General features: G+C 38.9%; 1 protein-coding gene across 1 annotated transcript in view; it reads right to left on the minus strand.

Moving 5' to 3' along the window:
- Nucleotides 1–6,522, minus strand: part of dlgap1b (discs, large homolog-associated protein 1b) — a gene marked incomplete at both ends in the record, with an annotated part of 34,899 nt that extends 28,377 nt beyond the window's left edge. Inside the window, 2 exon segments of the mRNA XM_079447687.1 lie at nt 1,581–1,795; nt 5,449–6,522. Of these exon segments, the coding sequence (XP_079303813.1) occupies nt 1,581–1,795; nt 5,449–6,522 (1,289 nt within the window).
- Nucleotides 6,523–12,542: the final 6,020 nt, after the last annotated feature.

Below are 12,542 nucleotides of genomic sequence, written 5' to 3' on the forward strand. Positions count from 1 at the left end.
ATAATATGGTGTGTATAATGGTTGAAGTTATGTTCATCTTATAATAAACGCATGAGCACAGACTCTCACACACAGAAAAAGTCTCCAGGCCGGTCATTGATAAGTGGTGTGGTCCTTAAGTGATGACGTAACTGAGGTCACGTTACCGTGGAAACAAAGGAAGACATGTCTGTCTGTAATGAGCACGGGCCTCGGGCGACTATTATGTAACGCAACATGGCATAATATTCTGCGCTGAAAAACATCAAATTTCCTCATTTTCCCCTCGGCGAATGTGGCCGTTTGTAGAGTTTGTATATCTTGTATATCTACGCAATTGAATGTGCTTGAACGAATACATGGATATAAATCTATACATGTCCTATATGTTTTCTATGTATGACAGCCATATTTCGTGTGTTTATATATGGGTGTAGATATTAACACTTGAACGCATGTGTCTTTGAGTTGAAGGCACAATGCTCTGAATATTCAATGCTGCGGCAATTCTTATCACAAGGATGCACGTAAAGAACATGCTCAGATGTTAAGTCCTCACTTCCTTCCTGCACTGATGAGCATCTGCTGTTGTCAAAAGCGATAGCGCTTGCATTAAACAAACGCTGTGTTTGCAAAGCTCACACACACGGAGCCAAATTTGTGAGTTCATTCCCTTTATAATGCAAATCACTTTGTGCTCATGAATAGTCCATGGGATATCAAGTTTTCACTACTGGATTGTTGGATGTTTTCATAACAAATGATGTGGTGAGCATTTTGGAATTTTAGAATTGAAAAATTTAAATGCATTTAATTTTTAGGGTAGTGTAGTTAAAATGCATGTACTGCCGCTGGTGTGAACCCCACAAGTTTGTGCAAAACCTAATGATCCATGTTTTCCTAATGAGTTGAAATGATATTGTGTTCTTTAATAGATACGTCCTAATAGTTTGGTGTTTGAAAATTTGCCAATACTCTTAAATGCATTTTCAAGGTTTAAATATACCTGATTTCAAAAGGGATCTCAGACTTTCGAACCCGCTGTGTATGCTTATGCATCTATAACAGCAAAATACGCTTAAGATTTTTTCATTAATTTAACGTTAAATTAAAGATCATCTTCTGCGTTCAAATGGCATATTTTTATATGCAACTCACTAAAAATGTGAAACTCCTTAGAAACTTAAAAGGCACACAAAAATTTCCCTTTGAAATGACTTTGTTGTACTGAATTTTTAATAAAGGTGAGAGAGAAAGGATTTCAGTGTAGCCGTAGGAGTCTCAAGACGCAGAGGGGTTTTATAAGAAGTCACACAACTCCGCCGAGCGTGTGCATGTGTTTGTGTGTGAACGCAGAAGGGGGTTTAAGGACGAAGACTATCCCGTCTCTAGAGATGCTTCCCAACAGCACTTTAAAAGCGGAGTGAGTGGAAACACTGGCGAGTAACATGTTTAAAATGACCCATGAGAACCTGAAATTGCAGACAGATCCATTGCTCCCATGCACCTGTAAGCCGGCCGTACACATACATGTGCTTAATTTCCCCTGTGATTTCATGGGTACAACATGTACTAATACCATCTCTCCTGCACATACTCACTTGAGTGTGGTCATCTCGGTGAGGGAGGGCTGGGTGGCTTTCAGGTAGCTTGCTCTTCGGGCTTGGACTGCAGGCGACCGTTTAGGGCTACAGTCCGAGTCTCCGCTGTCTTCGTCTGCCATCGCCTTTATATAGCTGCCGCTCCGCATGCGTCTGCACGGGATATCATCATCCTGACCCCCAGATGACAAGCCGCTCCACTCATCCTGAGGAACCTGCACGGAGTCAGAGAGAAAGTGGGCTTCTCAAAATACAAAAAAATTAGTTACTACTAAGTTAGGTTAACAAGTTTTTCTATAAAATGAAGGTACCAAACATTATATATGAATATACTTTACATTCATGAGTTATTAGTGTGGTCATACATAAAATATGTGATTATAAATGCATGCATAATAGGAAAAATGGTTTATAGGAAAAGTAATGAATTCTCATTCAAAGGGACACAAAAATAAAAGTTCTGTATATGACTCTTTCTTCTTAAACACAAGAGAAGACATTTTTCTGTGGTTTTGGTTTCATATAATGAAAGTCAATGTTGTTTGGTAATTAATTCATTTCCAAATACCGTCTTTTATGTTTCTGCAGAAGAAAGAAATGCATATAGGTTTGGAATGACATTAGAGGGTGAGCATATTATTTTCGGGTAACTATTCCTTTAACTTATACAAGCTTTCTCTGTGCTTACTCTAAAGAAAAACTAAATCCCTGGACAACAAATGACATCTACAAATAGCTAACAATCTCTTCTCAGTAAGAAAAGAACAATTCCTTCTCACATTTACAATAGAACACATTAAACATCTAATGGTACATCATTTCTCTCCTACAAACCTAAAAACTGCTCTTGATGTAGTATTTCACATGGCCTTACACAACCCATAACCGCACACCCTCAAGTACCACTCGAGCGCAGTCTTGAGAAACTACACACTCAAGTAATCTTGACTCCGGCACAACCCATAACATTTATCCTAAACATTACCAGGAAACGATCTAAAAAACATTTCACGCCCACTTACACTGTCCATGCACGACGCACATAAAGTGCCCTTTTCCAACCCTCACCTCTCTGAGATGAATCACAATCATTTCATATTATCCAGCACGGCTTGGTTTCCAAAGTCATTCACCATTTCTGGTGTCCACTAAAGAACCGCCAGCGAGCCGGGTCTCACTGAGCGATGTGTGCCGCATGCTAATGCTTCTTTCAAACATTCCCCTTTTCACACGCTCTACCAGGGGCCGTACCCAACAACCTATCCTCCAACATCCAAAAGAGATCGAGCCCGTAAGAGAGAGAGAGGTGGACAAAGACAGATATTGTTTAGACCAGGACCATGATCCACTCACAGGGTGAGAAAGAGTAGAGGATGGAAATGAGGAAGGAGTAAAGAAAGAGAATGAGAGAGCATGGAAACAAAGCTGGGCTTTGCTTAAAAACAGGGGTTGCTTTAAGACTGACAATAAAGTTACGGAGTAGCTATAGTTAGTGACAACAATATATAGATTCAAATACTGCTAGTAAGAGCACGTACTGTTAAACTAACTCTGTTAGAATCTCATTATTGCAGATGGTCTCTGAGATATGCCACTTTGGCACATTTTCTTCTCTTGGAGTTGTGCCTTTTAATTTAGTTCCTCTATCTCTCCAGATTCCATTATCTGTACCCTCTTCTCCTCTTACCATTCCTCTTCTCCTCTCGCTTTTTTCCTCTCTCGCACGCACATACCCACACAAACACACTTTATTTTACTCTACAGCAGCAATGCTCTGTATTGTACATTTATAAATCATTATTACAACAATTTAGGCCCGGTTTCACAGATAAGGCTTAGTTTAAGCCAGGACTATGACTTAGTTAAATTAGGACTTTTATAAAATGCCTTAGATAAAAACATTACTGGTATGCATCTTAAGACAAAACGATGGTAAATGTTTCAAGAATGTTAGGGCAATTTATTTTCAGTTAGACAGCTCAAACATTCATTTTAGTGTGGATCTAGTTTTAAGCCTTTGAAACCGGCATTAATGTGTTATTATCATTTTGTCATTCTCAATATAGACTGTTTCATCGGACGCACGCTAGCCTGCCCCCGAGTTAACTTCCGGCTAGTGTAATAATATAACTATTTATATTTTATTCAATTTATGTCAATATTAATTTATATTATTATTTTATTGTATATTAATTGTATTAAATAAATGATTTGTTGAATGTTGTTGTACGTTCATTTGATTAAATAAACAATTTGTTGAATGGGTCCTGCAGTTTGGTCGCATTTTAACAAACCGATGGTTCATCTAGCGGTTGAGCTTGGTATCTAAATGCTAAATATTGGAGAGACAGGTTTAGCCAAGTAACGGTTCTTCTGGGTTTCTTTTGTTTGTTATCAGAAATAATCTACAGGCACTCTACCGTTTTTGAAAGTGAACCGGAAGTTAAGGTGGTGTCACAAAAGTGTGCATGTGCAGTAACGTTAGTTTATTGTTTTTTAAGATGAAACCGTCTATATACATTTTATTTAGAGTTGCAACTCCAGTAAATAAAGAAAAGAAAACTCTACTGGATGTTGTAATATTGGCATCGCTTTGATTCAATGCACAAATTGAAGGCAGCTTTTAAACTGCAATTTTATTTAAAGTGTGCTCTGCGTTGGCTCTCTCCAATCTGACACATTTTTATAGAGATTCCTAAAACAGTTGGATACAGAAGGTCTAGTAGGGACATCTAGTATTCAATAGAATAGTGACCGACAGCTTCAGTGATTTATTAGCTTTCAGTGTGAAGTAGGCCTGGTCTACAGAACTTAAGCAATTACATTTCAAAAATTATTTCACTATTTCCCCTTTACTATTTCCTGCCCTCAAAAATCCCCCTGCTGGAAAAAAACAACAGAACCCCGCACAACACAACGGAAAATGTAATGGATGTAATGGTTATAATGGGAATTGAATTGGTTTTAATGGTAACTTATGGTATCTACTGATGGATTCTATCAGTGGGATGTTATCTGGACATAGAACAATAGAACATCATTAAATCATATTGGAAAAATATCCAAAACACACACCCAAAAGGAATTCTGTTAGGGTTTAATGGGAAAAAGCTAATAGTTCATAATGATATTTAATGGTGATGGTTTCTATTTTTTGTCCAGCAGGGATGAATGACCTTGACTGTATTTCACTTTTCTGCTTTCCTTCCCTTTTCAATTCAGCTCTCTCTTTTACTTTCTTTTGCCTCATACTGAATAACTGTCACAAAGGAATCGACGGAGAGAGAGACTGAGAGAGCGAGCATTTAACAAAGCATAAATGCAAATCCATTTTCACTTAATCTTCACACAAACAGTCACTGATCTCCAGGGTTGCGGGCAATTTTTTTGCCTTTGTTCCCTTTTTGTTATTCCTTTAAGATCTCAGCATCACACAGCCTCCCTCCACAGTGAAGAAAACAAAGCACATGGCATGGACTCTGAATTCATTTTAATCTTTTACATTCAGTGCCAATAAAACACAGCGGGTCTGTGCATATGTTAATGCTTTCCTAAAAATTTGCATTCTGACACACATGCATGCAATACGTGTGACGTGCAACTTCTTGCAATGCAGTCATACTCTTCACAAAAATGCAAACAAAGCAGGAAGATCATGCGGTGAAGGCACAAGGTGTGGACAGATGATGCAATAGATGAGAAGAGAGATTCAGAGATGTCACACCTTCAAGAAATATGAAATGTCCAAACGCACATGCCTCCTCAGCACAAATCCATCAGGTCTTCAGAGGACCTGATGATAATGGTAATGATGATGGAGATGAAGATCAAAAGCACAATGACGATTGAAACCAAATCTCGCTCCTACCTGTAAAAACTGGCAGGTTCGTCCCTGCTGGCAGGTCTGTGCTTTCAATAGGGCTTTATCGATATTGACCGTGGCCTTCTGGTACACCTCCCGGGCCCTGCTCACCGTCAACGTGCTTGACCAGGAGCTTTTCTTGACCAGCGGTCCGACCTGGTCCACCGGCGGCGGGCCACATATAGCCAGGGGGCCTCCTGGTGTGTTGGAGCACGTGGAGCAGCTTCCAATATCATTGTTGCTCCGTGAGGTTTTCAGAGATGAGCGACCACCTCCTAGTGTGTTGTAGCTCTGGCCTAGGAAATAGTGAGACTGAGATTTGTCCGGACGGCGACCCATGGTCATAACTCCAGAAGGTTGATGCTGGTGGTACAGGCAGATCTCTCTGTCCAAAGTGTCGTCCGAGCTCCAGTAACCCGAGCCAGGTGTGCGTGCACGGGGTTTGGGCTCGGAGCGACTCCTTTCCTTGCTCTTGCCTCGTTTGTTGCTCGAAGTCTTGTGGAGGGTGCCTATGGTAGATGTGGAGACGTTAGGGTGAGAAGCAGCAGTTGCCATAGCGTCGGCTGGGATGACGGGGTCGTGGCCATTGAGGGTGCGTTGGCTGGGACCTTCCAGGGAATGAGACTTGGTGAACAACTTTTGAACGGAGTGAACGAGATGACGTATACGCCCAGGACTGTCACTACGTTGGTGCTCAAGTGCTGCTGTGCGTTTGTATTGCAATGTGTGATAGCCATCTTTCCTCATTGGTTGCTGCTGGTCAAACTGTTCCAGCAGGGAAGGGGGTATGCCGGATGAGCTACATGGGCCACAGCCACTCCCCCCGGCCACGCCCCCTGGTCCAACATAGGGGACTATTGCGCATTCATCCTTCAGTTCGTGATGCGAGTGATGTCGCCTCGGAAACGTACTGCTGGCCAGGTCAGACTGGCACCTGTAGTAGGCGTGGTCATTTGAGGGGGCGGGGCTGAACACGCAAGGGTGTCGTTCATGGCGGAGGGTCAGAGAGTCATAGGAAGGGTCACAGTGCGTGAGTGTGTGGTGGTGACTGCGACTGGAGGACAAGCCTTTCATCGTCATTCTGAATCCTCTCACAGCCTCTCCACACACTCTGAGCCTACTTAAGAAAGACAGATAGATAGAAAGAGTTTGTGAGAGAGAGACAGAAAGATAAGATAGAGAAAGTGATGGAGTCGATGAATAGATATAAGGGTGAATATGTAAATAAGAAGAATGAAAAAAGAAAAGAAAAACAAAAAGAAAAGAAAGAAAGAAATATTAATACATATTAAAGGTCACCACATTAATGTTAACAAGAGTCGCTAACAAATTTATTCAACCTCATGTCATTCCAAACCTGACTCACATTCATTCTTCTGCCGAACACAAAAAAAGATATTTCGAAGAATGTAGATAACCAAACAAGATTGGCCCCTATTGACTTCACACAAAACCACTGAGACATTTCTCCAAATATCTACTATTGTGTTTTCAGAAAAAAGAGTCAAACACAACTTTTGAACCACATAATGTTGATTTTTTATTTTTGTGGCGAACTATCCAATAAATCATCAGATGTCATCAAGCTTCCAATCTGTTGTGTTCTCATAGGTGTTTCTATACGCACCCACCATATCAGACATCAGATTGCTGTCATCGCCACATTGGACACTTTTGCATAAAATACAATTCACATTGAAAACAAATTACTTCATTGCTACGATTCCCTGCCAGTGTAAACACCTTAAAACAGAACAGAAAATGCACCACTGATGTCACTTAGTATGCCAATATTAGCATGTGAAAAAGCTCTCTGGGTTTACCTCAACAGATAAAGCCAAAGACAGATTAGTAATGAAAAGGAAGGGTTTGACACATATTGCTCTTTATTCTGCTTTATCCTGTTTGGTGTGTCAAAATGAAAAATTTGTCTTTCATGCTTAAATTCATTTGTGAGGCATGAATTCATTAAGAGTATTTACTGACGGAGGAGAAACCGCACTGAGATCAATGACGAAACTGAGATTAATCTAGTAAGATCAATTCTTAATGCTTACACTGTACACGAGCATCGAATTTGTATACTGCATGCTAAATCACACACACAAACTGTGCATTAAACTGTATACAGCCTTTATAATCAGGGTTTAAAATGAACTCATTTATCTCCTTTTATCTTTGCCTTTCTCTGATAAATGATATAAAGTCAAATTAATATTCTACAAAGGTAAGTAACAACAAGTGAAAACACTGTCGGGGCAAACACGCATATCCAAATTCAACAATGATGAAATATGCAAATAAATTTGAGTGCAGGTTCACATTATTAATGTGAGAGCTGAAACAAATAAAAAAGCATGTTTTTTTCACAACGCTGATAAATAAACCATAGCTTCTGTTATTGTGACGTGTGACATTTTATCATGGTGTTTTATATGTGAATGATACTTTGTATTGGTTGTATTTGTCCGTTCTTAATTTATGAAATCATTCACTGATTGGGATATTAGTAGCTCAACTGGTAAAGAATGGTGTTAGCAACATCAAAGTTAAGAGTTTGATTTCCAGGGAATGAAAGCCTATATGTATTATACAGTATGTATAGTTTGAATGCACTGCAAGTTAAAAGCATCTGCCAAATGCATAAATGTAAATGATTCATCTATCCCCAATACATTTATATGTGAACTTTATCATTTATTCTTTTTCATGAAACCATGGATGATGTTTTTATTTTATTTACTATTTGTAAAATTATAATTTTGTTTCCTTTTGTGAAGCACTGAGAAACTTTCTTTCAAATTCCAAATGAAAATGCTGTTTTTTTATTTAACTTTTTTTGTAGAAGCAATGTTTTAACATCTTAAATACTGCAACAGAAATTCAACAGACATTGGACCTGGAATTGCCACGCTGGACACCCTAGCAACCACCTAGCAACTGCATGAGTCATCTTAGCAATCACAGGGAAACATGTTAAAACAGTCAAAACACATTAACAACCACATAAAACACTACTTCTACTTCAGAAATGAAATCATTTCAGCTTTTCATTTTACTTCCTCCATCTTGGAATGACCTTGTGTTCTTGGCACAATTTCTTCCACTTTCAGGGAATGCTTTGTTGTACCTTTTCATCCTCTCTTTCTCTCACTCTCTCTCTCTTTCTCTCACTCTCTCTCTCTCACTCTCTCTCTCTCTCAGTGCGTTTAAAAATATAATCAAACTATGTTGACAGACAACACAGAATGATGAAACTGATGAAACTAATTACAATTCTTGTCATTAAAGAGAGCCAGAGTCAGACACACACCCGACAATTCTATCTACCGAAAAAGAAAGAGAGACAAAACAGAGAGTGTGTGTGCGCAAAGAAATGGTCAGAAATAATTTAGCTGTGCTAAAATCTGTGCAATTATTGGGAGTAAACACGAACAACTCTTTCAGCCTCTTCCGTGAATAAAACCTAACAACAGCTTTCTAACTGAGCCATGCGCACTCCTTCATCCAGGAAAAACAGATGATAGGTTCAGTTTAATGACCCAATGAAATCATAATTGGAGGTTTACATACATATTTATTAAGGCTGCTGACAATGTGCAAGTTTGGCCTAATAGTTATAACAAAATAAACACAGAACAAAATGATACATTGATAAAAATGCATGTAAAATGTATACCCAGACGTGCACAGAACTATGGAACTGAGGCTTTAGTTTGGTTTACACATTAAAATGTATGAAAGCCAACCATCGCAAATCCCTTGTGGGTAATAATACCTGAAAAAGCATGCACGGATGCACACTTCAAAGATCCACTGTACACCATCCAACAGCACACCATCTGGGCACCTTTGGCATCCTATTTTTCACAACGTATTATAATTTTGATGGACTAATTCCAATCCACTAGGTCTACATTGAATGAAAAGCTGCATAAATCTGCCAAGTCCTTAAGATGCAAAATAAAATTTCCTATCAATCATCAAAATAATCTTTACATCATTGGTATAGTAACATACTCTATATTATTATTTAGAGCGGTTTAATGGTCTTCAGTGAATGTGCATTGATGCAACTAAATATGATGTGCCAATGTTTACCACATTAATGTTAGCTTTGTATACTGTGCTAGGCTTTAATGGACTAGTTTGATGCACTTATGTATTTTGTTGCCTATGTTGTTATAATCGCTTCCAATGTTTCCTCATCTGTAAGTCGCTTTGGATAAAAGCATCTGCCAAATGACTAAATGTAAATGTTTACTGTTTTTGTTGTTATGTCTTACGTTCTTTGAAAAAAATTGCTATAAACATGAATCATATAAATACATATTTTATACTGTAATTTCAGCGCGAGCAGCACTTGTTTGTGTCTCTCTCGCCCTCTCCCGATTAGGTGAAGTGTACGCGCGCAGAAAGCTGCGTATAAATAAAGCCTATTTTCATATATTTCTAAACTTGGACCGCTATTGAAAGCTGTTTAAGATGTAAAGTGCGCAATAGGCACATAACAGACAGCATATTACATCTCTAAGCAATCTACTCTCAAACTGAAAGAAGCATGCGTCTCTGGAGCGTAGAAAGACGAGAAAACGTATATGCATCGTGAATAATGTCGAATCAAATCGTTGCCATTATAATCACAACCAAACTGATTCGTGAGACCAGTGTTGTTCCACAACCCTAATTATTATAAGTGCATATCTTACCACAAACGTCAGTTTCCAATTTTTACTCAGAACAAGAGTGTAGGTCTATAGTTCTCTGAATTACAGATAATTATGTGGCAGTCCAAACAAAACTCAAAACATAACCCTAAAAAGGTTTTTCTCTTTACTGGAATCAACTTAAAATAAACCACCTATTTGTAATCACTGCTCAACAAACATAAAAACAAGCGTGATGCTGTAGCCTCCATTAAGCCCAAACATTGCAGACTTAACTAAAAAAAGTGCCTTTCCATTTCAAATCACAGTGACCTCGCCTCATTTGTACCGTAACATATTGTTCTGACCAGGGAGTCATTTTCTCCCTCTTTTTCCTTTCAATAAAACCCAATAAAGGCAACTATAAATAATCTCAAAGGGGGAAACCGAATGCCGTTTTTTCTCATCTCCATGGCAACAAGTATTTTTCCCCATCATCTCATGACAGGGAGCACATTGCGCTTGAACTCTACGGAGGACAGGGTGAGAAAGTGATTTTTGGTGTGAAAATGCAAGTTGCCGTTTCGGTAACAGGGTTAAGAGAGAATGAGGACGCAAAGGAAGGTCTTTTTTCCAATGAGGACACTTCATTTTAAGCATTTTGTAAAAAGAAGTCAATGTGATTATCACACTGTGAATTATAAATTACCCGGTCACAGTTTTGGCCTCATGTCCATGTGTGTCGGCACGAGTTTGTGTGTGACTGTGTAAGTGCATGTCAGCTCTGTTTTGCCCGTCCGTGTGTGTGTGTGTGTGATGTACAGTTGGCTGAGAGGGCAATAACAAGCTGCTGATGGGGTTGACGAAAACCATCAGGATCAAACTGACTAGTGGAGCAGAGATACAGTCAAAATGACTGAGACAACACATCAACAGAATATGCTGCACAACATGCTACGTACACAACAGCTAGAGTTCACATTGCAAACCACTCAAATACAATTTCAATTAGACAACACTTTCCATGGATGAACACCATATGAACACACAATATATAATCCTATACTGCAGGAACCAGTTAATATAAATGTGGACAAACAAAACATGTGAACAAAAAAACATCCCTCCTATCCTGTTTTGCTAAATCTTTTATACAATACACGATTAAAAGATTTTACACAGTGTTTTGTCTTAAAACATCACCCCCGTGTTTTTATTATGCTCGGCCAAGAGAACAAATAACGTTGTTTACACAGGGGAAAATGCAACATGTGTTAGGCTAAATGAATGTGAAATTGCATAACCAGATGAGCTCTTTCCTGACGGCTAATTCTCTTTGAAACCAAACATCAATTATGAAAATGAAAAAACAACATCAACTAGCAAATGGAAAAGGCCAAAGAAACAAAACACTACAAAATCACAATCCACTCAAAATCCAACCGTGAGCAGAACATTAGCAGAAGCTTAGCGTGCTTTGGTCAGGAGGTGAATAATCTCATGAGATTGACACAATTGTCTCTGTATCTCTCTCTTCTTCTTCTAATGCCACCATGTCTTCAGTCTCGTAGCATTAGAGCAGACGTTCGGGACAGTTTAACTTTTAATGCCTCACAGGTTAATAGACTGAGCTCTTTGTGGTGCCTGACAGGAGAAGTGGAGAAGTCGACCTCTATTAGAAGACCAAGATAACAGTCAAAATGAGAGACTTTTTAATGTCAAACACTAGACTTCAGTTTATAGAGAGAGAGTTGCTTTTGAATGTCAAACTGATGTGTGTGCGTGTGTATCCGGGCTATTCTAGAAAAGGCCAAATTTGGGGAATTGTTTTTTACAAATATGGTCAGAAATATAGAGTTATGGGGACATTTGAAGTCACCTTCATATAAAAAAGAGTTTAGCAGGTATAGGTTTAGGTAGGTTTAAAGATAGGGCACGATAAATATCATAAGACAACTTGTAATAAGCCTACGTGAGCTAAACTAAACAACAATTTGTGTGAACTGTTCCTTTAAAGTGGCAGTAACTTAGCCAGTTTCTGCATATCTCATCTTAATCTTGAATATATTACAGAATAGTATCCTACCCTTCAAATATCCGTCTTTAGTTCACATTTAGATCACATTGATAAAAGACTGATACAGCTGTAGGAAAACATACTATGTATGTAGTATGGCGCACCCATTGGCAACAAAACACAGACATATGACTCAGTTTCACTTACTGCGTCTGGTTTATGTCTGTCATCTTTAAGCGCTGGGGCCATTTTGCACGTCGCCTTTAATTTCCACAGACTAGCCTAAAATATCATCTCAAAACAGCAGAGCAAACAGCTGCATTAGTTTTCATGTGTGAGTGCAAACAGCTCTCATCTCGCTGCATGGCAAAACATTACGTTACACAGGAACGAATGCGCACACGTCCACCAGGAGCGTGTCTATCACACTACACCAC

Source organism: Barbatula barbatula, assembly GCF_947034865.1.
Source record: "Barbatula barbatula genome assembly, chromosome: 23".
NCBI classification, from domain to species: domain Eukaryota; kingdom Metazoa; phylum Chordata; class Actinopteri; order Cypriniformes; family Nemacheilidae; genus Barbatula; species Barbatula barbatula.